Source organism: Cydia fagiglandana, chromosome 1 (assembly GCF_963556715.1).
Source record: "Cydia fagiglandana chromosome 1, ilCydFagi1.1, whole genome shotgun sequence".
Classification (NCBI taxonomy): domain Eukaryota; kingdom Metazoa; phylum Arthropoda; class Insecta; order Lepidoptera; family Tortricidae; genus Cydia; species Cydia fagiglandana.
The window spans coordinates 6,293,385-6,320,550 of NC_085932.1; the positions used below are offsets into that span (position 1 = coordinate 6,293,385).

Sequence of the window (27,166 nt, forward strand, 5' to 3'; positions counted from 1 at the left end):
CTTCCATAGGTGTATTTTTAATTTTTCGATTCTTACCAACCGACGTAACTTATATTTTAAGGGAGGTAGCACACGGGGAGTTTTTGCAGCGATCCCGCGATAGTAGCTATACAGAATCGTGTTTAAATGTGCGAACATATGACCAGCGAGAAAGGGCTGATTGAAACGGCGCACGAACTAGCATTCGATTTTAGTTACCTACATTGCGGACTGTTGGTTACGTCCAATTCAACTGACTGATCAAAAATCGCAATGTAATCAAACTCGCATTCGAGTTCTCGCATCGTCTAAATGAGCCCTAACACGCCTGTATCGATAATGTATCGCGGTGGTATCGCTGCACAAAGTCTCCGTGCGCTACCTCCCTAACGTTTTCAAATAATGTAAAAGAATAAAAATAGGAGCTTTAGTAAAAATACTGAAGGGTTCTGATAGGAGCCGCGCCTGCGGGCCGCGGCCTTGCCGCGCCGGGCGGAAGCTGAGCGATAGCGCCCACGCGCCTGTGCGGGCGTACGTCGACAACATTTTATTTTATACATCACAAGTATATTTTCGAAGTAAATATGTAAAGACAAATATTCTTTATTGCTCGCCAATATGAAAAAGGACGTGACATACAAATTAAGCATATAACTTAAACTATGGTACACAACGGGCGGTCTTATCGCTAAAGAGCGATCTCTTCCAGACAACCTTAGGGTAGTGGATACAGGGCGAAAAAAACATGTGAGAACGATTACATATTATAGGTACCTACCTAAGGTACTACGTAATAATGTAATTGGGATTGGGATGAAAGGCAAAAATCTTCGTGATGTCCATTTCTTCCGTCGCAAGTTTCGCGTGGCGCGCCATACATGTCTTTTGTATTCTTATTTCCTGATTTTACGCCCCCTCTTTATTAAACCGTTCCCAGCGGAGTAGACGAGACTTTATTTCTGGGTGGCATATGAAATCTGTTCACACTGAACAAATTTTACTGTAAGATACATTTTATTTACATTTTGTGATGAATGTGTTTTTCATACGTGTGTTTTGATCAAATATCGTTCGCAAATGCTAGATTACTGAAAATTCGGCCAGGATAAGGATCCTGGCGGTTAGTTGTAAATAAGGATTTACACCCATATAAAAGTACCCCGTAGTGCGCGCACGGGACTGCTGCGACTCGAGCCGCATAGACTAGCTAAGTCCAAAAAACTCACCCACGTCATGGGCCGTAAGATGTACAATCATCTACCGCGGGAAATTATAACAGCACAAAGTGCTTCACTCTTTAAATCAAAACTTAAAAAATGGCTTCTCGAGCAGACGTTTTACGACCACAAGGAGCTATTTAATTAATTAATAATATAAGTTAAACCTATGGTTTAAAATTTTATTCTTGGAATGAAATCTCATTTTATGTAGTTACACACTGTAATCTAGTATTGACATGTAATTTTTATTATCAATAAATTATTATGATTATGATTATTATGATTAAAGGTTAACAATAATTATAATTATTATGATGACTTGATAATGGTTTTATTTTTAAAAAGTTTCCAAAGGTTGTCGAGGCCTGCGTGCGGTCGCAAGCTGGCACGGCCCGCAGTGCACAGTGCGGCCGGTTACAAGATGGTGTCGCGGCTCCTGCTGCTGCTGGCTGCCGTGCACGGTAATACCTGCATACAGTTGGATCAAGCTAACACTGCACCGACTTTGTCGAGACAAAGTGTGGAAACGCCATAAAACTTCATAGATATTTTGACGATGCTGAATTGCTGACACTTCCACACTTTGTTATTGCAAAGGCTGTGCAGAGGTGACTTAGTCCGAGTTTGTTAACCATGTAAGCCTTGGAACATTGTTTCTTGAAAGCGGAACCACAGCCTTTCAAAGACGCGGCGATTTCATCAGTTCTGTAAAAAACAAAAGAATCGCAGGTGCGTCGCACTCGGAGTAATTAACAACGGAGACGCCATGTCTAAAATTTTCGGTACAAAATAGTCTGCCGTTTTTTGCGGGGGAGGGGCACATCAAATGTATAGGTACGTCATGTCAGATAAACGTCAGTCCATACATATGGTTGACCATTGGCCGCCTATTTTCGACAGAGGGGAATGCCTGTTAATGGCGGCTCCATTGTTAATTACTCTGAGGCGTCGCACGTCGCACGAAGTGCTGTGCTAAGACTGAAGGGAAAGTTCTTTTGACATTCTTGTGTTTTTTTTTCTTAAACATGACTCCGGGCCGGATCATACGAGTCTCGTGTGAAGTTGTGTATTTGTGTTGTGGTTGTGTGTGCATCAGTGTTTGGACGCGACGTGGCAATTTGATAATACATAAACAAAAATCATAATTTAGATACATTTCCGGCCAAAAGTTACTACTGCGACAAGTACCTACTGTTTCTTTTAACAATAAAGTAAGGTTTTCTATGATACCAAAACCAGATAGAATACATTCTCGTTTTCCTGGCAAAAATTGGACATAGGTATAGATAGGTAATGCTGATGAGAATCGATTAGACGTAGAAATGGGCAATTGGACAAAAAAGTAGTGGTTAAGCTCAGAGGCTCTACCGCGAAAGGCTAAAATCGATATTAAACAAATATCGATTATAGGTAATTGTGCATTTGATTTTAATAGGTACTTAATACTTGCTTAATACACAGAACTAAATTCTTATCACTAACCAATGCGGAAATAACAACTAATGTAGCCCGTCACGGGAGGCGTTTATCATGTCAGTGGAATTCACACCCATTAGACTATTTCTATAAACAATTAATGGTATAATCATCGGTGCGAATAAAAAAATCGCTATGTGTTTTTTTACGATTTTTCGATTTTGGCATATTTGAGTTCCTTTTTAAATTTCCCGTCGACCCACATAAATATTTTTGTTATATCTTTATTAGTTTTGAAAATAAAAATTCCGCTATGTGAACGTTCTGTGTTCATTTCATCAACATATGTCCAAAAAAATAACAGAACAGAAACAAAAAAATAGCTATGTGATTTTTTAGCACATAACGATATTAAATAGGTACCTTGTTTTCCGTCGAGGGTGATGGCGATAATGTTGCACATAGCGATTTATTGTAGAATGGATTACCCGACATAGACCCTAAAATCCGCTATGTATCATCTATTGTAGAATGGATTACCCGATATAGACCCTAAAATCCGCTATGTATCATCTCTCGTACTATGTTACTTTGGCAACAAATCGCTATGTGTACAAACTTCGTACATGACGATTTTAATGAAACAAATTAAAGTCGCTATGTAGCAAAATTTGGTTAAAATAATAATATTGTAAAAAATTACATAGAAATTAGTTTATTTTCTTCATGAGTATTATGTAAAAATCATTTATCTATCAGAAAAAAAATACAGGCGCAACAAATATATTACAAACAGGAAAATAAACAGTTATTTTTGTCTCCTGAAAAGTAGCTTAAAAATACATGGCCATGTATTTTTAAGCATGTATTTTTATTTATCATTTAAATTAGTAGTAGTACGACCGATGTCGTACAATCTAAAATAAATTTAACTTTTTATTGTGTTACCAAATGATGTATATATTTTGTACAGTATTATCTTTCAGTGAGCAGAGCGGCTGCAGCGTGCAACAATGTCTCGGCCGTGAGCGTCACCTTGGACACGCTGTTTGCCGAATATGCGCAGTACATGGCGCCTGGGCCGCCAGTGGCCGTCCGGGCGGCGCTGGACGTCCGCCACGCCTCGGTAGACGAAGGGGCGGCTGTAGTGCGCCTGCTGGCAGACCTACGACTGGTTAGTACGATGGTGATAACTACTGCATTTGGCTCTTCTTTTCAAAAGTTTGCCGACCCGGTCTAACTGAACAAGGTACTAGCATACGCAGTACATGACGTCTGCGACCCCTGTGATCATCCGAGCGGCGTTGGACGATGGTCATGCTTTTTAGGTAACTTGATTGAAAACAAAGCCATTTGTATGAGATCTTCACAATAAAATATATCAAACTAAGCTTAGCAGAGCCGACACAGATCAGATCCATTAACAGCAGAAAAATGTAGAGTCGAGTCCATTGAAGAGCCGTACGTTAAAAATGTGTAGGGTCACGTAACATAATTTTTCAACATTCCTGAGACTTCAGAAATAAATAAGAGGCACGCCTTACCCAATCTGAATTATTTTTCAGAGCTGGCAAGATCCGCGCCTAGCATGGAACGAGACCGAGTTGGAGTGCAAGTCCGTATTGGTGCCGGCCGAGCGTCTTTGGCGTCCAGACGTAGAACTGCTTAATGGAGCGGCGGGTGGGGACACTGACGGCTCGGTGCGTGCACGGCTGACTTCAGACTCGAAGGTAAGCCACGCATTTTTTTATAGGCCACGTAATTTTTCACAAACTTGTCTTAAAGTATATGGTCCCCAGACGTGGAACACTATAATAGCGTGGCGGGAGAGGACATACATGGGCTATCATCATCAGGCTCTAAGTTACGCCAAATAATTTTTCACATAGATTTTTCTTCTCACCTGTAGAGTCAATACTTGGAAAATTTAAATGGTGCAGCAGGCGTGGGCCTTCTCCCAGCTGACCCATGTCGGGGCGCACGTGGGTACCTAAGCTCAGACTCTAAGGGACCTATTACCTAGATATTCCTTGTAATTTCTCACAAATGTCTATGGCGTCTAGACGTGGAACTTCTTAAAGTACTTAGTGACTGGCGCGAACGGCGATGGGTGCATCATCAAACAGCTTAAGACACATTTGTCTTTATTAAAAACTTTTAAATATATCATACTATTAAGACCATCATATTATTTACTTTTTATGGTAATATTAATTTTGCAAAGTTTCTGTAGACCTGGTCGGATTTTTTTGTTTTCGTGTCTAAAATACATCTTCACGGTTACCCTACGTCTAAATAATGTTTTATTTTTCCTTTCAGGTGCTATGGATTCAGCGTCTCAACGTGGCTGTACCGCTAGCAATTGATTTGACAGACTGGCCGAGAGACCAGCAATCCGCTGTCTTCACTTTCGGCTCAAGAGAACATACGGCGGAAGAAATTGCTTTGGGCATTGATGATTTTAGGGTAAATAATTTGGCCAAGTTCGAGATAGCTCGAGGCATTTAGTGTTCCGTACGGCTACCATCAGTTTGGCATTGACATAAACGATATCGTGAACGTAATTTACTTCCTATATGTATATCTCTTTCGCACTAATATGTCAGTACGAGCGAGATGCATAGAAAGTAAATTACGTTCACGCCCACGGTAGCGTTTATGTCAATGCCAAACTGATGGTAGCCGTACCGCTCGCATCGTTACATTTTACAGGGGTTGTTTGCCTGTTTTTAGGATACCGTATTCAACTACACACAGAGAACAATAGTACAAAGTGTCTAAGTGCGAAGGCCGAAGGCCGAGCTTTAGCAAAATGTCATCGCTTTAGCACAGAGCAATAGTACAAGTGTCTAAATATGAAGGTCAAAGGCCGACCTCCGCGTAGCCCGAAGGCCCGAAGCGTCCAGGATGTCAGTGCTTTAACACAGAACAGTAGTACAAGCTGTACAAGTGTCTAAATGCGAAAGCCGAAGGCCGAGCTCCGCGTAGGGCCGAAGGCCCGAAGCGTCCAGGATGTTAGTACTTAAACACAGAACAATAGTATAAGTATCTAAATGCGAAGGCCGAAGGCCCGAAGCGTCCAGGCTGTCAGTTCTGTGTTTAACCACTGACATCTTGCAGGCTTCGGGCCTTCGGCCCTACGCGGAGCTCGGCCTCCGGCCTTCGCATTTAGACACTTGTATTAATTACCTGTGTTTAGAACTGACCTCCTGGATGCTTCGGGCTTTCAGCCTTTGGATCTTGCGACTTAGACACTTGTACTTAAAAATACTTGGAAAAGTTACGGGAGGCGCGCGTCTGTCGGACGCTTCGGATCTTCGAATCGCTCCTTCGGCCTTTGCATTTAGTTAGATTCTTGTACTATTGCTTTGTGTTTGAATACCGAAGTCGAGCATCTCGCGAATGCTTGATGTATTATAATAATTTAGAGTAAGCTTGGCCTTACGATTGGCGCACCACGATTTTTTGTCCTGCGATAATTTTATCGCAGAAATGCAACGTATGTGTTTATATGTTAGTGCGCGCATATGCGACAAAAAAATCGCAGCGATTTTAAAATTGTGATTTGTCACATTTTTCCGCGATTGTTCGCGACGCGATTGTCGCAAAGTGATTGCAGCATGCGGAGTTGTATGCCGCGCGCACTATGATAATAAAATCGCACCCCGGCCGGACCTCAGTCGGCATTTCGCTCTCCAAACCCCAACATCTCGGCACCTGCATCTCCAATGGAGTCTCAAAATGAGACGCTAGATGTTGACCATTTAATTATGGAAATAGACGGGGATCACCTTTGTGTTATAAATGCTCAAAGTCATACAGCAATCGCATATTAAAGACACGTTTCATGACAAGCGACTGGTACGAAATCCATGTTGAGAATGAACAAATCGTCGACTTTCGTGCGAGCAGTGAATTTTCTGCGATATAGGCTATATATTACAGCGCGATTCTAAAATCGTGTCGCAAAAATTAATATCGTGGTGCGCGCTTGGCCTATAATACCTTAAATGTATACTCCTTCAATTTGAATTTAGAACTCATTATTATTTTTTATTTGATTTTGTTTCTAGTTCTATGCCATATATAAAGACTTTAATATTATTTAGAACTGCTAAAAAACAAGATCGGCTTACTTTAAATATTTCGTCAATTTTACCTTTGTTTCTAAAAACTGTGATATTTAACTGTCATATACTATTGTGTCTTCCAAAATTATTTTCTCGTAACAGGACTGAGGGGCTACCGCGAAAACCGAAATTCGCAATTTGCGGGGATCTTTCTCTTTTACTCCAATGAAGGCGTAATTAGAGTGACAGAGAAAAATGCTCGCAATTTGCGAACTTCTATTTTCGCGGTTATAGCCCTGAATCTTGTTGCTCACCGATCCGTTCAAAAATATACATAAGTACTGAATATAATTAATAGATATTATAATTATACAATTAATACAGAAATGTAATGGTACTTAATGAAAGGAATATTGTGTATATTGTTTCCACGAATCAGATACTCACAATAAAATCTATACATGAGGCCAAAGCTGTTCATAATTATTAAATGACTTTATTATCTCTATACGCATTACTAACTCTATGTGTCCTATTGTGGAAAAAAAAACACAACGACAGTCAAGAACGGAATTCTTAATTTGAGTTTTCAGATTTTTGAGATGCCTAGTCCATTGGTTGGAAAGCCCGTTCGAAATTGAAACTTATTTGCAATATAATAAGGTCGTATTTTGTAGATCTCTCTCATACTTATAGTAGGCTATTGAGATAAAATTAAATATCCCACAAAAATAAGCAAGCAGAATTAAACTTTGTGTCAAAGACATAAGTCATAAATTTCAATGCCAAAGTTTTAACTAAGGATGTTTCTCGCCTAATATGAATTGACCAGTGTAAGCATCAGTTAGCTAGCCCTAAGCAACCAAAGGTCAAGCTGCAGTTGAAAAACTAATAAAGATAAAGTTAAGCTGATAATTTTCCCGCCGTCTCCATGCTTCTTTAAGTTGGGTATTGACTGGTCAGCTGCCTGTTAGCTATAGTTTTCGCGAAAATCGCCAGGACAGAGGTGAAAATTTTTGTATGAAAACTTGCAACTTTAAATGCATTTTTTGACGAAACTATTGCAGTCTAAAATGAAGTCAAAATCAGTCCATCGACTCAACTTTTTTGCAAGCTTTCTAATGGTACCCCACACGATTCTTACAAATGAAAAAAGTTTCAGCCTACCCCTCTCAACCCCCTAAATTTCCCCCTTTAATAAGAAATAAGCAGTTTTGACTTATTTACAATATGAGTGGCGGTAATTGCTATAACTGTTCCAAATTTTAGGTATCTATGTCAAACGGTCTCTGAGAAAAACGTATTTAACTGATTTGCAAGACCGAAGTGATCCCATAAGTGTTCCGTAAACAAAGTTTTGTACGGAACACTAATAACATTTATCAGCTGGTCTATGAAAGGCATAACTTCAACTGTTGAGATAAGAGTGTTTTATAAGTACGTGCCGATGTCAGCCTAACTGTCACATTTTTCAATCTCCCCATAACTACAGTAAAAGTACTTAGCAGAATACATATTAGGTATTGTAAAACAGAAATACACAGAGAATGTATAGATGGCCATCAGAAGGCTCTCCATTTTTGTTTGGGAATACCCATCTCATTGTCTCCCTGGTTCTACAAATACTTTACTATTTAATTCTGTAAATATGTATAAACTTTCAGTACGCAACAGTGTGGGAGTCTGGTACTTGGATGATCGAGTCTGTGGTCGGTGAAAAGGCCGCCCTGGGCTCGAAGCCCGTGATCTCCTGGAACGTGGTTCTACGACGGCGCGCGGCGGCCCACGCTCTGGCAAGTGGGGCCGTGCTGATGGCAGCTGCTTTGGTGCTGCTTACGGCCGTGGTTCTGCCGCCGCAGCAGAGACATTCGCTGTGTGCTTGCGCTGCTTTTACTGCTGCGCTTTGGTAAGTTCCGCGCAACGGTTACTACCAGCGCAATTCCTTATACAGCCTAAACTGTTTGTACCTAAGTATATGTATGATTTACTTTTTTTGCGAACCTGCATAGCAAAAGTCATCAATAGCATTAAGGAAGACTCACGTTAGACCGGGCCGTGTCCGACCCTGAGCTTCCGGCGCATCGTTTTCTATGGAAAGCATCACGTCATGTCATAGAAAAGTAAGCGTCGGAAGCTCCGGCCCGGATACGACCCGATCTAACGTGAGTCGTCCTTAACTCGATATACTATCGTCGAAAATAATCCTTTGAGCCTAAAATATTACATGGAAAAGATACTCAGATACTCAGAGAAGTCAAAATATAACTATTAGCTTACCTGCATAGGTACAAATATACACACGCACTTACCTACATGCTCTTATACATAATTTCACTGACGTCATTATAGGTTGACCTCAGCGCTGCTACGTCTCCCAGGCTCAGCCACATGTCCGCGCACGTTGTCGTGCATGGCTGGTGTGCTCGGCGCGGCTGGCGCTTGCTGCGCTGTCGCCGCTATGCTGGCGCGCCTGGCGCGGGTGCAGCGCCCGCCGCCACCGCAGCTGCGCGCGATGCTGAGCAAAGCACCCTCGTGGGCCGTCGCCACTTCACCGCAAGTACGTTATAACATGTACCTACATCTTTCAAGTCTCAAGGCTGGCGTGTTGCGCACGTTGACACTTTCACCAGGCGCCGGCGTGGGCCGTTGCCATTTAACCGCAAGTAAATTGCGTAGGTGCCTGTACTACCAATGTATCTCTTAAACCTCGGTTCTCTGTCTTGCATGTTCGCGATGGCGGTCATTCTTGATGGAGTTAGTGCAATGTGTCATTAAAAAAGTATTGAAGCACTTGCAGGCTGTTCTGTGGCTGTTCCCAACGGCTCTAGCACACAAGGGACATTACCTGACACAAATTCCCTTCAGATAATGATGACATTTAAAGCGTGGTGCCGCGGGAACTTTCCCGCGCACCGGCAACAGCTCACGGCATGGTGCCCGTTGCTCTCCACCCAGACCCGCATTATATTACAAAAGTGAATAAATAAACAAGAGAAAAGATAATACATTAATTCATCTGTATACAGGAGAGCGACAGCACCTCCGCGTCCTGGGCGGCAGCAGCGCAGCTCCTCGACAACGTGCTGCGCGCTGCGCTCGCGCTGACGCTGCTAGTTCTTGTTTGCGTTGCGCTATAGCGCAGCTACAACGACACCATGCCAATTGACGATACCCCTCCTATTTTCTTCCAATAGTTATAGACTATGGACGCCCGTTTCCATTCCAACTTTCTTTGAGAAACTTTACAATATAGGTTTGGTGGATTCCCTCGGATCTCAATAGAATTGTGAAACATTTTACTCCATTCTGAATCTAACTAAATGAAAGCTGTCATGCAGGAAATTTGTTTCCAAATCTTGGTAATTAGCAAAAAATTTTTTAAATATAAAATAGTTCTCTTCTGTTATTATTAAGACCTAATTTTAATTTAGTAAAAAAATCAATAAACGAATGGTAAAAACACCTACCTATGTGTATTTCTTTTTTATTGACATTGTAGATATAGACTAAGTAATGATTATATGTACAGTCATATTTTGGGAAAATCTTTATACTTATATACTTATTGTAGAAACTTTTCAAAAATGTTGTATTTATTCTCAGGCATTACATACTATACTTAGATCTCTTAGATGTACCTTACACCTACATTAGATGTAAAATGTATTAGTTTCCTGAGCAGAACTACTCCACGTAGGGCGTTACGTGCCGCGGACGTCCGCAGCACTTAAGACGGGCCATGCTGCGCTCGAGGACCAGGAACAACACCGAAGCTGCCATCCCTACAGCCAACACCTGCCGTCAAAATACATAGGACTGTTCTAATCAATGTTATCACATGTTTGGGAAGGCAACAAACACTGAGGGAAAACTAAATCTCAGAACAATAGACTGTTATCAAATGCGCAACTTTAAAGAGTAAGGCTACAACTATTTTCAAGCAATTGAGGTTTTACTCCACTATGGTACAGTCAGCACGAATAGTAGCGGATGAATCAAAGCACCTAAGGTCTCGGCCACCCAGAAGCTTTCTCTAGAGTTCGCCTTTAAAAGTACCTAGGTATCTGTCACAGTCTCACAGTTTGAACATAAAAAAGAAAAGTCTGCAGCAATTTTGATAGCCCATACTATGTCTCTAGAGTTAGACCAAGTAACTCTAGAGACATATTCCTTTTTGTTAAGTTATTAGAGGTAGGTAGACTTTTGACACGTAGTCTGATCTGCTACTTTTGATGACAGTCCATTTCCAACGACAGCTGCACTACTGTTCATTTTACTATGGAAATTGACAATGACAGCGACGCGTTCAGTACCGGTAGTGCAGCTGCGGTTAGAAATGGAATGTTACCATAACGTACATGCAGATCAGGCAAGATGTCAATGATGCCGACGCTCACGAACCCGCCCGAGTTGGCGTCGCAGCGCGGCTTGCTCGCCAGCCAAATGCGTCGCGTGCGGTCCATCAGCCCCGTCTCGCGCTTCCATCGCAACCTGTCAGCAAGTTTTGCTGACTGTACTCAGTAACGTACATGCAGAGCAGGCAAGATGTCAATGATGCCGACGCTCACGAATCCGCCCGAGTTGGCGTCGCAGCGCGGTTTGCTCGCCAGCCAAATGCGTCGCGTGCGGTCCATCAGCCCCGTCTCGCGCTGCCATCGCAACCTGTCAGCAAGTTTTCATCACGAATATTAATATATCTTACATAATAAACGTCTTACTTATGCATTACGATCAGGACCTTATTGGCCGGGGGCTGCCCAGCTTGCTGAGGCAGGCGGTAACTGGTCAATTAGCCGCGATGGACTATCCTACCGTCAGGAGTCCCCCCTGGCGCCCAATAGGCACACGCCTATTAGCGCAAAGCTTATCACCGGTGACTGCAATGCGACTCCCCGTGTTGTAATCCGCACCTTTTCAGGCTTGAGTGGAGTGTCCTCTCCACAGGCGCTGCATGCCTGGGACGCAGTTTGGAGTCACGATTCGAACTTGCCCAGCATCCGCGACCCCCTCTCGGCCTAGTCAGCTTAAGAAACGTATTTAGCAAAACGGCGAAGAGTAAAGGTTAAGTTCAGACCGGTGAATGCACCACTAAAGGGTGCAAACTCAGGATGCATGCTCGAGCGTGGCGTCTAGCGCTGCATCCATGTAGAGCACGCTAATAAAATCTCTGGTTGCGATCTGCGTGGGGTCAACCACACAGCACTAGGTCAGTCAGTCCCCTGTCGTGACATCACGGCACGCTGTCCGTTTATATGTAAACCGTAGCGGCGTAGCCTTAGATACCCGCCGCCACGCATGACGCTTCCCCGAACACACTGCTGGTAGCTTGCCACTAAAATAACGCTCGCGAGTACATCACTGCTCAACACAACAAAACTTAATGAAAACTCAAACCTGCTGGCGAAGAGTTCCTTATAGCCGGAATGTTTCCGTATGGGCACGGCCACCATGGGTAACTTGAAGGCCTGGATCTGCTTGAGCCCGCACTTTTCGCGTTCTGTGAAAGTTTTGCTGATGATAGCGTAGCCGGATGGCTCTTCCACCTGCACCCAAATAGAAGAAAGTTCGTATAAGTAAGCTGGAATATAATTTTTATTGAAGCGCTCTTGTGGATGAAATGCATCTTTCTCATCAGTTTTGGAAGAATAAGGGTTGGTTGCACCAAACCATCTGTCACCGTTAAAGCGTTCGCTAAATTTATTTGTATGGGAAATTTCATACTCCACTGCTGTTTGACGTTAATCAGTCTGTTGAATGAGGTTGGTGCAACTGGGCCTAAATAGATCCATTTCAAGCAGATTTCAAGCTGGTATGGCGAATAATATTTTTACAATTACGTAATGCTGTACAGTGGCAACGTTTACTCGTTTAGTCGTTTCACAAATGGCTCATTCTATATACCAGATGTTTAGGTTGTTCACGACGTGTTTTGTGTATTGGGCAGGGAATTTGTCAAATAAATCAGACCTGGAAGGCGAAAAGGCCTGTACGCATGGCCGCTATGCCGTCCACGACGCTGAGGTACGCTCGGTCGCCGAGTGGCAACAACTTGTGCCGGTACAGCCTCTGTGTCGCCGGCTGAGTGCTTTCCTGGAAGCAAATCGGTAAAACTGTAGAAGATGGCTTCGTGGAATTGATTATAAAAGTGGATGAAGCCTTGTGCATGGAACCTATCTATTAACTCGAGAGCATACTTGGCTAATGTTACGTTATATTAGTTTGATCAGTGATAAATAAGCAGCCAGTGTAATCCCGGGAGATATTGGACGGTGATTATAAATTATCGTACAGCAAAATAAACTCTCTTATACGTGGTCTCCTGGACTCCCATGGTCATAGGGGAGTTCGTGAGATCATCGATGGTGCGGATGGCATCACTGGGCGTCTGCAAGATGACCACAATCTTGGCGGAGTATGCGGTGAACGCGAACAGAGCCGTCATCAGGCCGCAGAACATCACAAGGCGCGCTGAAGCCAGTTCAGGCACAATGTGGAACCCTGGAATACAATAGAATACTACTCTCAATCTGCATTTCTTCGAATTCGAGGATAAATTAGGCTTACTGCCAATTTAGGATACTTCAGGTAACCAAAGAAACAAAAGCGTAGCTTTGACCAATTAGGGAAGTTGTGGGCTAATATATTTTTCAGAGACAACGAAAGCTTGTGCAATAGGCAGATGAGAAATTTTGATTTTTCAATGACAAGACAAGAATCACAAGAATAACAGGGGGACATGAGTACTGAGGTGGTTGTGAGCACCTTGCTGGCACGCAGTGCCCACGGTAAAGATGACAGTCTCCCCTACCGAGAGCTGTTCCAACGATGCATCGACTGCTCGCAGCTGCTGCCGCCGCGCCAGCAGCGCCAGCATTGCTGCAGCCAATACCAGCGTGAGTGCCGTCGCTATCCACACTCCGCGGCTGAACGGCAAGAGGAACACATTGGAGACTGACGATTTCGATGGCTGCCGGAATATGAAAGCTCCCCTGTGAATATGTATACCTAATTCAAACAAAAATTGTGATTCAAACTCCCAAATAATGAGTATAATGAGTAACTTTAATAACATATAGTGTCTGTCATTAAAAGCTATCGGCAGAATGTACAGCGTGTGCTAGTAGACCTGAGTTCAACGGTCTCGGAGCAGAAGTGCAAAACTTGCATGCGGTCGCCACGGAGGAACATCGAGGTGATGCCGACTTCGATCTCCTGACGCTGCAGCTGCCCCGCCAGGCCGTCGAAGGAGCCGTTCCGGTTCTCACCATACAAATCCACTTGAATCAAGTTGTACCTGTACAGATATTTTTTAAAGTGACCTGGACTGGGACAGTTTGAATGGAGATGCTAGGTAAGTAGGTAGGCGATCATTGCTTACTTATAGAAATTTCGTAAGGAACTTCTATCCCATATAAGAAATTAATATGTGATTGGCTAATATCGATCCTGATTGGTTTTAATTTCAATCTGCTTGACAAATAAAAAAGAGAAAAAAAGGAGGAAGGAAATACAAGGGTCTGCAGCAGACTAACAAGCATAGGTAGGTGAATCAGAATCAGCATTGGTGGTTTTCTATAATTTCTCAAAGTTCTATACTACCAAGCAAAGAATATAATACTCATAGGAGCTACCAAGTCTCTTTTTATTTAAAAAATATCTTTTTAGTTTGAAAGTTGGTCAACTCCTGACAAAGTAGAAGCACCTGAAGTGGAGGTCGTCTGCCAGCAGGTGCATGAGCGGCCACGTAAGTTTGGGGAAGGTATCAATTTGTCGCACCGTCAGGTCATCCCAGCCCTTGAAGAATTGCGGCTGCGATATCTGTGGCAAAAACCATGGGTTAGACCATATAATAGATACTGGTACTTAGACAAAAGCAATAATTTTATACTTATTAGGTTATAAGGTTATGATTAAAAAAAATTGTCTGCAAAAATTTGTAAATAAGTGCGGGTTGTTCGGAAAACTCGTATCGCTAGATGAAGATGTCTTCTGTAGCCAATATTTCTCCGAGATCACGAGCCCCACGATCAAGTATCAAGATTCGTTTTTGTTAACAATTATTAGGTGCTTATTTAATATCCTTACTATAGTAGAACTCCTCAAGTACACGTTGTTAAGGTCTCGCCTCCTAGTTGGCGCGGCGGGGAGCGCTACACGTGCCGCGTTGTCCCCCAACGGCATAGTAATCTGCAAATGCAGTATTATCACTATGAGTTGACAGAAGTGCTTCCAATTCACGTTCGGATTGTTTACTTTAGATTAAAACACAACAGCCTTCTGTCAGGCATGGCTCACTCCGCGTTTCGTCGCTTTGCAACAGGTAGCTAGAAGTACATCCGTTCCACACCAATTTTGGTGGATAGTCATAAGCCGCGCTTGGCGCTGTCGCCACCTAGCGGCCATATCTATCCTGATCGTAACAGACGCGTTTTGTTAGAGAGTGAGTCTTCTGTACCTAGTACTAGGTATTATTTATCCTTGGTACAATGCCTCAGGGGCCTATTTTAGATTTAAGCTAGTTATTAATTTCGTTTAGTTGTACCACTGTATATATATATATATTGTTTGTAAATAAATGATTCCAAATTATTTATTCTGTGCTTCTATTTGAAAACTTATTTTAATCGTACTTGTTCGAGTACTTGGCTAGACTAACCAGCGCTTGGTCGTGCTTGATCCGATATACATCCAGAAGTTGATCGTTGGCCGCCCAGGAGACGTCGGCGTCTGGTAACACTAGTGTCGAACCCAGGGTAGCCTCCATCAGGGATGCGTTAAACGGTGCGTCGTGCAATAATAGCCAGGTGTGGCGGAGGTTGAAGGCGCGAGTTGAAGACGCCTGGATAAATATAGTTTAAGCATTATACACACGATAAGGAGATCATTGTAAGGCTCGGTCTAACATTTGCTCGCCCTCGAGACCTCTTACGTATTGTAATTGTACCTAAATCAAGCCACGAAAACTACGCGAATAGCCAGAAGTGCCAGAACGGATTTGCGCTACCACAAGATCAGCCTTGTCAGTAAGATTTCGCTTCTTCAACGGTGAGATGGAGGGTAGTCAACGCTTACAAGTTTACCTTACTATTCGTACCTTTTATAAAACGATCAAGGCGCCAGGAGATCACTGCATGCCATCCCGATGTGTCCCGTAATATTCGAGCGCCGGCAGATACGCCTAGTCCTAGCAATGCTTAAGGCAACCTATTGTACCTTTCGAGAACCAGCGGGGTGCCAGAACGGGTCACATCCAGCAGCGTTCCATCGTGGTGTATCCCATCTGACTCGAACGGTGGCAACAGCGCCCAGTTCGATATATTTAAATTGAGGCTCGCTTAATTGTTTAAGTTGCTGCCAACCTTTTCTAGAACGAGCGGGGCGCCGGGACAGGTCACGTCCAGCAGCATGCCTTCCCGGTGAGTCCCGTAGGGCTCAAGGGCCGGAAGTTGCGCCCAGTCAGCTACGCTAATACGCATGCCTTGGCGTTGCCCATCACGACATAGTGTGGATAGCTCCTCTGTCAAAAAGGAAAGGAATTATTTGGGGCACACCGGTATTCTAACCTAATACTACAACTTTCGTAAATACCAGCGCATCGGCGCATCTGCTTGTTTAAGATTAGCTAACCATGCCTCTAAGGGCCTCTAGCACCATTCACTAACCTGGGTTTAACCTGTTAAATCTGGAGTTACCATGGTAACCAGTACAATTTGAAATTGTACTAACAGTTTAACGTGTTAACCCCGGGTTAGTGGGATGGTGCAAGTGGCCCTAAAAGAGTTAAAGGTTTCTAGGAGATCGGACCTGGTCTCCAGCAGAGAAAGGCGGTGAGCAGCGAAAGCCGCTTGGCAGCGAAGTAGGCCAACGCGAATGATGCTAGCTCCATGCCGGCGAAGACCCAAGTCTGGAGTGAGCGCGGCAGCCGCTCACTAATGACACGTTCTAATTTTAGCTGCATGACGACGAAAGATATAAAGGCGAAGTTCACGCTCAAAGATTCATCCTTTATAAACTAAATAGGTATTTTCACAATACATTCATACATTGTATGTATACACTGCCTACATATATAGGCATAGGCATATTTTTTGGTAATGGTAGTAATGGTCGGTCTATAGGTACAACTTAGGAAATAAATCAAATAATTTTTATTGTTTCGTTCTATTTTGTAACGTTGACGGCCTTTCTACACTGCACTTTAGAATTGTATTTTATCAAATCAAATTAAATATCATTTTTTTTTGTATACATATATTAATAACAATTTTTTTATCATATTTTAGAATCGTTATAAGTAGGTAGGTAGGTATAATTTAATTATAAGTACCTACACCTAAACATAATATACTTAAGTATTGTATATTTAGGCACAAAATTCTGTTTATTGCGTAATTTTTTAAATATATTTGCTTAGGTATAATTAATCAAAGTTGATAGGACAATCTCATTTCCGAAAACAGTGCAATGTTTTTGACGCACATATTTGAGCAAAATACATGAAGCTATACCTCTTAATCTGATTATAACTAAATGACTTGCAGCAGAATTCTGATCATTACCATAGCTAACAACTAATGTGGCCCATTATTGTCATATTCCATATTTGCAGAACAATTTCTGTGCCTCATTTAGGGACCATCTACGCGAAGTGCAATTGGTTTGCATTGTATAAGAACAGTTTGAAGATATAATTATTTTTGAGTAGGTACCTTACCTACTTGATGACCGCAGACCGATAGTTTGGATGAATCTTTAAACAAATTGGCTCTACATAGGTAATTGTTTTTTCTGTTCCAGAAAAGAGTGAAACTTGTTATACAGCGGTAAACCACGTCGGGACCACATCGGGACCTTAGGCTAGACCGGGCCGTGCCCGGGCCAAGACGTCCGACATGTCATTTTCTATGACGACTGATCGGTGATCACGTGGTGCTTTCCATAGAAAATTAAGCGCCGGAAGCTAACCGGCCCGACCCGCCGCCGGGTCTGATTCGGATTTTGAAATAGACATCTATTAGATATCTTTTAGACATCACCAAGATACGATACCGATATGTTTAAGATCTAATCTGTCAAATTTGACATTTGCACGATTCTGGAGATATTCTTGAACGAGTTCCACAGGAACGTAAAAGTGACATTGGTTGCCCGAATTACGCTGCAAAAGAGAACTAGTTGATATCTAAACTATAACGCATCTAGAATGGATCTAGTACGTGTCGTCTCCTGTGAATATCTTGGAGTTCGAATACGGCAGTGAGAGGACGGCCGGTTCTCTATATAGGTACCGTAGGGTTTCGTATCTTTGCCTGCGCTACCTATTTTCGCCTAGTTTGACATAAGTTGCCATTAACAAAATGTTTCTAATGTAAGCCTTACATAAAACTGCTAAATACTGAGTATTTTTTACGGGTGTCAACATTCTTCGAACATTCTGCGGCTAACTTCACACAGTTGACCTTTAGTGAGGTTTTTTCGCGACGCCGACCACACGTTTTTTTAAACCAGTGTTTTAACTTTAGTTTTAAACGGTGATACGGACCCGGTAATGATAAACTTTTTACATTATTATATCCTATAACTATTTCTTATTCTTATGAAACTATTATTTAATGGCTAGCTCATGTTTAGAAGACACAATTGGATAAAACATTGGTGAGGGTACTTTGCGTCCATCTTGTTGCCAAATTTCGCCTACCCCTAGGGTTGACCAATTTTTTGTACCACATTAATTGGTGGATGACATAACTTGTTTCCAAATTTAAATATTTTCTTATGTTTGGTTATTTTAGTTTACGCTATATGCAAATGCTTATTTCTACTCTTACCGATATTTACTAGGTACCAAGTAGGTATTTTTATGTCTCATTTTGTGTAAATAAGGTTGATTTGATGTGAATTACGATAATAACAACAATTTTGCAACAATTAAACAATTTTGTTGAATACAATTATTTTTTTAACTTATAAACGATTACTCCCCTTTATTTGGCATGTTGGTTAATTTTTGGCAGCCCTAGCTTCATTATAGAAAATGTATGAAAACAACTTCAAACTGTTACCAAACTTCGCCTACTACCCCGTTTTTTTAATATATGCCTAGTCTGGTGTAGTTAAGGTTCATACTATATTAGCACATTCCAAGGAGATACGACTTAACATGTGTAAGTCACAGAAAAGTAAGTATTAGCGGCAAGGCATGCCATAGGCGAAGATTGGGAAAATACCCAAACATCGCCTATTGCCTTTGGGCCCATTTATTACCGACTTAACCAATGAAATTAAAAGTTTTAGTGGTGTGTACTGAGGTACTGATAGTTAGGAATACTAAAAAACGTTTTTTCGCCTTAACGGATTAAAATGCTTTCAAATTTGAGAGATTTTTTGGGAAAAGTGTCAAAACCCAGGTGAAGTTACGAAACTCTACGGTACCTACTAACGTAGTTCCCATTTTCTTTTCTGTATTAGTCCAGTTTCGTCTTAATCCTTTTCCAGGCCCGACGATCTACAAGGTTTCACGAAAAATCCAAATATATTCCAATTAATCCAGTTTTGATGATTCATTTGAAGACAAGTCAAGTTTCTCGAAAGTGCAATCTAATTTGAATCTTAAATCGGAATGCTAAAGTTCAAAATTCTAGTGGCGCGTATGTGGTCGATAAATCGTACTATGCCTGGAAAAGGGGTTAAGTTCTAATGTCCTTTATTTATGGCACAACTTTTGTTTTTCTGCGTGTTTATGTCAACGTGAACCACTTCAGCGGAGTTGAAGTACTTAATCGCCATGGTCGAAAGCAGCCGGGAGAGAGTACTTACCTTGTAGTAGTAGGTTACATGCAGGCGATCATTATGCGTTGAAGTAGCGCGACCATGACCTTGATCATACCAGAACTACGACCAGATGCGTATTTCTGTGGTTTTTCTTCAGTTGTGAACCCAAGCTTAAAAAGTACCTATGCCGGAGAGAAAGCGTTACCTACTCAACGTGGCGACGAGGCACATAATCATACCTACAACTGTCCCAAAATTCGCTTATACACGAATTATTTCCCCTGTGTGGCTGTTTCTGGTCTTCATTTGGTGGCCTAATACCTACCTATGTAAATGACGACGATGGAGCTGATCTGGATGATATAGACAGGAGGTGGCCATGGGAGCTCTGTGATATAATATTAATAACGCAAACTGATTGTGTTTGGGGTTGGTAGAATTGTCTCGATGAGTACCTATCAGTTGCCTGTGGATTTTGTAGAAAACTTATTTATCTATTGTATGGACGGAAAAGGTAGGTCAGTTCATAACAATAATGTAAAGTAATCTAATTTGTTCTTAGATCGAGGACTGAGGATTATCATATAGTAGTTTATGTGACTGCTACATAATAAAAGGCATTAAAATACGAGTGTGGGTTTATGAAACGAATGAAATGAGTTTCATAATAGTATCACACGAGTGTTTTAATGCCTAATTATGTACAGTTACATACACTGCTTTATCTACACACATATTATAAACTTTCTATGATGTATTCAGTAACTTCATATTTCAGCCGACTTTCCTCTCTGGCGGAACTCGCGGATAAGAGATGGCTTCTCCGAAATATCTTTATCGCATATTTTACACGAAACTTTTGTTATAGTTCCTTTAAAAACAACAAAACAAGTTATTTTTTACTTATAAACTAATTAAAAGATAAACTGTACGTCAAATGGCGGCAAATGAAAACTTTTTTCACGCACGTCACGCATCCGTAGTTTTTTTTTAATTCAGAGACAAACTAGAGTCGGGGTCGATTACCATATCGTCCGATACCAACTTACATGCGAGATTTGTCAATATTGTATGCAATTGTCATTTGATTTCGAATAAAACGTCATCTCAATTCTCAACTGATATTAGAATAGGGGTCAAATCAAATTGCTTTTTTTTTCAGAGATGTTCGAAATTTGAAATGCATTACCAAATCGATTTTGATATAGTAATGAGCTATTAAGTATTGCTTATAAGCAAAACGTACCAAAAATACGTATACGTACCAAAAATTCGGGAAAGAAAACATTGATTCGTGTTTCTAAAATATATATTTTCCTAAATATTTTATTACAAAGTCTATTCTTAAATATTGCTGGTCATGCTACAAAAGACAGGAAATACTTAAAGTTTTGTCTACAGAGTGCAACAAAGGAGGCCGAGTGTAACGTTTTGGGTATTATAGCGTTTTTCATCGAAGTGTCTTCTACATCTTGTATAACCTGTTAAAAATGTACCTAGATACCTAGTGAATATTTATTATTATATATTCTCAAAAAGTTATCTCCTTAGTCAATTCAGACGGTCTAGCATAAGTTGCGTTCTCGCGCGTGAGTCCATACTTGAAGTCGCGCTAGATGTATCGCGCGAGTCGCAACTCATGCTAGCAGGTCAAGAAACTTTTAGATGATGTCACAAGACAAACACAACACAAGCCTTGGGCCTTATTCCACTCGTGCAAAGCTGACATTTGCAATCCACATCAAATCAACAGTTGATTGTATCACATGTTCAATGGAATCGCGTTCTATCGCAAACTTGTGATCGAAAAAATAAGTAAGAAAAAATCAACTTTGTTTTATCACTACTATACGGTTTATAATGACTTTGAACTCGGGGTAGGTCGGTTAAGTCGGTTTGGTTTGGTTGTCACCTAACTGTGGATTGCTAATGTCAAATTTTGACAGGCGTGGATACTATCGCTAGACTTTTTTGTCCATGGGCTTGGGCACCATCTTGGAGTTTTTGACGTGCGAAAGGGTATTTTATAGCATAGAGTAAAGCTTTTTTTTTCAATATATACGTTTACAGGAATTAATGACATCTTGTGAGCGATAGATGAACTAACGCGCTATTCACGGTGCGGCGGCGAGTAGTGGAACTATACGTGACAATTTCCCTCAATCAAAAGGGGACTACACTGTTGATGGTCGATAAAGGCTATTATTAATTGAATTTTAACAGCACGAACGCCTTATCGACAAGCGTTCTTTTTGTTGAACCCACACCTACACGTCAAATAATGCTCACTCCACACATTCACCTATGAACGCTCAAAAATGCCTATTCACGCAAGTTTTTTTTATGTAATACTCTGCAAAGTCAGTTGTACATAAACCATATATAGAAAAGTGAGTTTTTTTATTACTGGGTGGAATCAGGGATGAAAATCCCGGAAAAAATTAAATGCTTATCGCACACACAAAAAACAACACAAAATTTCGTTTTTTCCGGTTTTTTCCAGTTTAGGATAACTCAGGTTAGACCGGGCTGTGGCCGGGCCGCCGGAGCTACCGGAGCTTCGTTTTCTATGCAAAGCGTTATGTCATCACCAGGGCTCGGGAGTGGCACGGTGGGGGCCCGGCCCGGTCTTGCTATGTGCAAAGCCCTGACCCCCCCCCCCCAGTATCTTTCAATTTTCATTATGACATTGATGCATCAAGGTGATTTGCTTACAGTACCTATGTTTACAGATGGGCTACCGCAAAATGCGATAATCGAAATTTCGTTATCTGCTTCTCTGTCGATCGAATGGCCAAGAGTAGTAGAGGCAGAAAACAATATTTCGATTTATGTGTTTCGCGGTAGGCCCTGGGATGTGCTATTAACGTCCTCTACGCAGGGTTTTGCGTAATGTTGCCTATTTCCTGCCTCAAATAACAGTTTGACAAAAACTAGTAGAAAATAAATGAGGGCGCCACTTTCTACGTTACTGTCCCTTTTTTGACGTAAAATGCTTAAAAATGGCATCAATTTAGTATGGCATATTTTTAGTTCCAGTTTATTTAATTTCTACTTTTTATGTCGCACTTTGGGTATAGGCACTAACTACTGAAATAATACAATAGAACTCTTTGTATATATATTTTTTTATAATAAACTAAACGGGGATTGGCTCTAGTCACACCTGATTGAAAGTGAGAGCCTGAAGATGATGGAGCTCACCGGCTCAGTAAGTAATAATAGCCTATTCACTCTTGCTTTAAAGACACCGAGGTCAAATTTCCCAGGAAACACAGATGACGGGAGCGCATTCCATTCCTTAATCGTCCTTAAAAAAAAATGAGGCAAATCGTTTTGTGCGGATAAATAGTATATTAACAACGAACGGGTGCATTCGCTTTGCTCCTCCCGCCTGAACGTCCGACATAGACCTAGTATTACATAGATGAGCATACGCGTGTCTTCGTGAGGGACAAAACATTCGCAAAGCGACAATATTAAAAACACGTTTTAACATTCCTGACAACATACCAAAAATAATCTACGTAATTTGGTCGGGTTATTTGTTGATAAACCATACTAAATTTTTTGTGGGGAACAAACAAAAAGTGAGACTGTGACAAGGACAAGCAATAATACTTTCTCTGCTACTCCTACTGAAATTTCCATAAGTGCATCTGGTTCGGTCGTGTACCTACTAACATTCGTTGTAAGATTTAAATTAAAGTGACGAAATTGATCCTTTGTTGGTCTTAAATAAATTAAATTATTTTTTTAATCATAGGGTAATTAAATAACAACAATCTTAACAAATATGGCGTAATTGATCATGATTGTAGGATTGCTTTCAAATAGGATCCATATTATATTAATATGATCATTTATATGACAGTTTAATTGCCTTGTATTTTTTAGAAATCATAATTCCCTCAGTGAGGGTGCTATTGGACGGTCGACGCAGTCTTAATATCATCTTACTGACGTACATTTTTACATATCAAACGACAAAGAATAAATATTCTTTGAATAGGTAGGTATATCTTCCTTTGACATGGCTGCTATTATACCTATATTCTTCAGGATTTGATTTGCCGTGTGATCATCGCTTTCTGGTTGCAACTTGGTGCCATCTAGGAACGTCCATACTATATACTTATATGAAAATAAAAAATATTTATCACAATACCTTCTACTACTACAGGGCGGCACCTTTAACCTTATTTTGGCAGTGATATTAATATATCCCTACAAAAATAGGTTAGGTGTCTAATTGTGCATCAATTATATTTTCAGTGGCTCATCTTTGTTATATATACTAGCTTTTCGCCGCAACTTCTTCAGCGTGGAATTATTAATTTAGGTAGGTAGCTATTATTTTATTCAATCAGTTAATGGGTGATTTCTTGAATGAAAACTACCCTTTGTCGTTCCCCGGGACTCAAACTATCTGTATGTACCCAACTAAATCGTGCACCAGCGCCGGTGCTACACCGTGCGGGCGGGACAGTTCCTATTGACAAAGTCTGTTGTGCAGTTTGTGTTAAGTGCCCATACAAAGTTCCACCGCTTTAAAGGATGATTTCTGGAATAAAAACTATCCTATGTCCTTCCTCGGGACTCAAACAATCTCTGTACCATATTTCAAATAAATCGGTTCAGTGGCTTAAGCGTGAAGAGGTAACAGACAGACAAACAGACAGCCGCACTTTCGCCTTTGTAATATTAAGTAGCTATGGATATGCACTAGTCCAAGCACCAAGGGCGTGTAAGCGATAAGATAGAGATTCCGTGCCGGTAAAAGACAATAGATAGGTATATTAATAGTTGATCGCTGGCTGTTCATATTGCCGGCGAGGACTCTCTTTACACTCTTTACTCGCAGCGATCTAAGCTGTCAACGGTAAAATCGCTTAGCGGTAGGTACTCGCTAAGCGATGTTCGCTTGGCGGTCGGAGAGACCATGAAACTAGAAAAAATAGTCGTATTGTTTTAGAACATCTATATCGATATTACTAACGAACCTCTGTAACTAAAAAAAAATGTATTTTTACGTTTCTATGTCTTACCTGCCTAACACGAATTTTAATGTGTTTTTAAGACTAACAAAAACCTACAAGAACCTCTCTAAGTCGATACCCTCTACAAGACAAAACCTCGTTAACACGAAGTTTTGGCGTTTCCCTTGAGATCCGTGCTATCGAGGTTCCACTGTACTTCTATTCTGTGACTAAGGTTACAATACTTAATTCACGTAGGCTGATATTTGCTTGTAGACCTTATTAACCTTAAATACGGTGTTTAAAACGTCAAACTCGCATTCAAACACTCGCTTCGGTCGCAGCCGGACGACAAAACTATCAGAAGTATCAGAGGGCCTACCGCAAACCACGTTCGACGTGTTGCCTCCCTGTCACACTTACGTACGAATTTACAAGTGTGACAAAGAGGGAACACGTAGAACGTGGTTCGCGGTAGGCCTTCAGAACTAATATACTCGCTTCTCGCTGCTTGCGCCCCAACTCGTTTCCAGTTTTATAGCTCTAATCGCTTCTTGCTCATCGTTCTTAGTAAAACCAATCCCAGTATATTGAACCTAAAAAAATAATATATTATATTTACATTATAACACGAGGTACGAAAAATATACCAATTATTTTACACTACTGGAAACTGCAACTAAAACATTCGATATGTTTCGGAAATGTTTGGGCACAGTCATTTGTAAGGTCAAACATGCCTCCCATCACCCATCAAATTAAATAAAATGTTCCGTAGGTTGTATGTCTAACTGTACACAGGATACAGGTGTATAAAGACGGGCCAATAACACCTGCTTTATAGGTATCTATGGTTTTATTTTTGAAGATTATCTACCTATCTTCTTCCTCGCGTTATCCCGGCATTTCGCCACGGCTCATGAGAGCCTGGGGTCCGCTTGACAACTAATCCCATGATTTGACGTAGGCACTAGTTTTTACGAAAGCGATTGCCATCTGACCTTCCAACCCCCAAGAGGGTAGACTAGGCCTTATTGGGATTAGTCCGGTTTCCTCACGATGTTTTCCTTCACCGAAAAGCGACTGGTAAATATCAAATGATATTTCGTACATAAGTTCCGAAAAACTCATTGGTACGAGCCGGGGTTTGAACCCGCGACCTCCAGATTGCAAGTCGCACGCTCTCACCGCTAGGCCACCAGCGCTCATATCAAGATTATCTACCTATACCTACGTAAAATGAACACCAACAACGCCGTTGTGGTTGTTCGTTTTTCGTCAAGTTCTTAACCTCCTGGGGTTCAAAGTGATAATACTAGGACAAAATCAGTTTGCAGTGAAAGCCCAAGTATTTAAACAGAGACTTGGAGCAATGACCCACTGTGATAGTACTAGAACAAAATATTTACTGGCACCTGGTATTTTTATATTACGCGCCATGTCATCTCTACGTTGTCGGTTAGTCTATGGATATATTTGGCATTGTGGAAGCAATCTGCTTAAAGTGAGCGGGGAGGGGTATCTTCGGTTTTCTGTCACGAGACGTCGCAGCAATGACACGTGAAACGAGAAGAGGTTAGTTCAACTTATTAATATCTGAAATCTTTATTTGTAACTTACTGTATTTTGTATTGTTTTTGAGAAAAACTAATAACGTTTGTGTAAATACTGTTATTTCACCGTAATGTCGTCATTTTCCATATGTATTTTTGACGATAATTTATTTGTACTAGTACTAGTATGCTGGGCGGGTATACTATAAGTTGCTTTTTATTAATGGTTTGGCATCTTGCTTATTCAAATCAGTTTTTGCATGCGTGTGATAGAGAAACAAAGAATGGGATATTTATTTTATAATTTGTCATAGTTTTAGGCCGTTCGGCTCATACGTTTTCTTTTTTTTACAGCGTTGAAAGATAGTCAAGTTCTTGACCTTCTTCAACGGTCCGATTTCGAGGACGACGACGATGATCCCTTCGGAGAAGGTGATATAGAAGATGAGTATCTTCCACCCAGAACCAGAGCTGCGAAATCGACAGCGACAGCAGTACTAGTTCACAGAATCGGAGCCTGCGAACCCAACACCAGTCTCGCGACGTGGTCGAGGACGAGGTCGATCGAGTACAATATCCCGTGGTCGATCATAATAGATAAAGCTGAAAGCTATTTTTGTTGATCTCTACTAGTATTAAGTGTTTAAACACAACCTTTTTATAAGATTTTGAAGACTGTTCGATTCGGTGCAGATTATATGTGACAGCCCAATGTGCTGAATAAAGAACAAAAGATATTGTTGTTTTTTCTATTTGTCTGTCAAGCCTAAATCAATATTATAACACCCCTAAAATATGACAGCTGTATATGTTGCGGTTAAATAGATACGATCAATTTTTGGTCTGGGCGTTCAGTACTATATTAATTAGTTCTAATATTAGGACGTTGGGTCTTCCTCGGAAGTACCCTCTTCGAAACTGGGTCGTAGGAGGTTAAAATAGTCCTATTCTGCTTTTGTTACCCATTCTACATTCGTCACAATCGTCGGTGGCTTTCAATGTAGAATGCGTGACGAAAGCAGAATAGGGCTGATTTAAGAACTTAGCGAAAAACGAATAGGACGACCCAAGACGATACCACTACGCCATATTGGTTAGTACCAACCCCGCGACCCGCCCCGGCTTCGCACGGGTTACACAAAACCTTAACAAATCATACACCTAAATCTTCCTCAAGA

At 41.2% G+C, this 27,166-nt stretch overlaps 2 protein-coding genes across 3 annotated transcripts; one reads left to right on the forward strand and one right to left on the reverse strand.

Annotated features, from left to right (window-relative positions):
* Positions 1-1,560: 1,560 nt before the first annotated feature.
* Positions 1,561-10,036, forward strand: LOC134680151 (neuronal acetylcholine receptor subunit alpha-3-like). Its single transcript, XM_063539216.1, has 7 exons — positions 1,561-1,660; positions 3,602-3,789; positions 4,181-4,345; positions 4,935-5,081; positions 8,350-8,591; positions 9,035-9,242; positions 9,712-10,036. Exons 1-7 carry the CDS (start codon positions 1,621-1,623, stop codon positions 9,820-9,822), a joined length of 1,101 nt encoding a protein of 366 aa, XP_063395286.1. The 5' UTR covers positions 1,561-1,620; the 3' UTR covers positions 9,823-10,036.
* Positions 10,037-10,257: 221 nt separating this feature from the next.
* Positions 10,258-16,582, reverse strand: LOC134680065 (ionotropic receptor 75a-like). Of its 2 annotated transcripts, none has more exons than XM_063539087.1 (12): positions 16,490-16,582; positions 16,045-16,202; positions 15,342-15,524; positions 14,771-14,872; positions 14,388-14,503; positions 13,812-13,979; positions 13,448-13,674; positions 12,975-13,183; positions 12,653-12,775; positions 12,080-12,228; positions 11,044-11,176; positions 10,258-10,480 (listed from the first exon to the last, which is right to left on the reverse strand). In XM_063539087.1, the coding sequence occupies exons 1-12, from the start codon at positions 16,569-16,571 to the stop codon at positions 10,370-10,372; spliced, it is 1,761 nt and encodes a 586-aa protein (XP_063395157.1). In that variant the 5' UTR covers positions 16,572-16,582; the 3' UTR covers positions 10,258-10,369. The 2 variants fall into 2 exon arrangements, with proteins under 2 accessions (XP_063395157.1, XP_063395148.1); XM_063539078.1 differs by lacking the exon at positions 11,044-11,176 and adding an exon at positions 11,215-11,347.
* Positions 16,583-27,166: the final 10,584 nt, after the last annotated feature.

What these genes read in the sequence shown, in the direction of transcription:
- LOC134680151 (XM_063539216.1), top strand. Translation starts at nt 1,621, where the DNA reads ATGGTGTCGCGGCTCCTGCTGCTGCTGGCTGCCGTGCACG. An exon ending in TGCTGGCAGACCTACGACTG is followed by an intron (nt 3,790 to 4,180) that starts GTTAGTACGATG and finishes ATTATTTTTCAG; the next exon opens with AGCTGGCAAGATCCGCGCCT. An exon ending in GGCTGACTTCAGACTCGAAG is followed by an intron (nt 4,346 to 4,934) that starts GTAAGCCACGCA and finishes TTTTCCTTTCAG; the next exon opens with GTGCTATGGATTCAGCGTCT.
- LOC134680065 (XM_063539087.1), bottom strand. Translation starts at nt 16,571, where the DNA reads ATGGAGCTAGCATCATTCGCGTTGGCCTACTTCGCTGCCAAGCGGCTT. An exon ending in TCCGAGACCGTTGAACTCAG is followed by an intron (nt 13,675 to 13,811) that starts GTCTACTAGCAC and finishes ACATATTCACAG; the next exon opens with GGGAGCTTTCATATTCCGGC. An exon ending in CAGGCCTTTTCGCCTTCCAG is followed by an intron (nt 12,229 to 12,652) that starts GTCTGATTTATT and finishes ATTTGGGTGCAG; the next exon opens with GTGGAAGAGCCATCCGGCTA.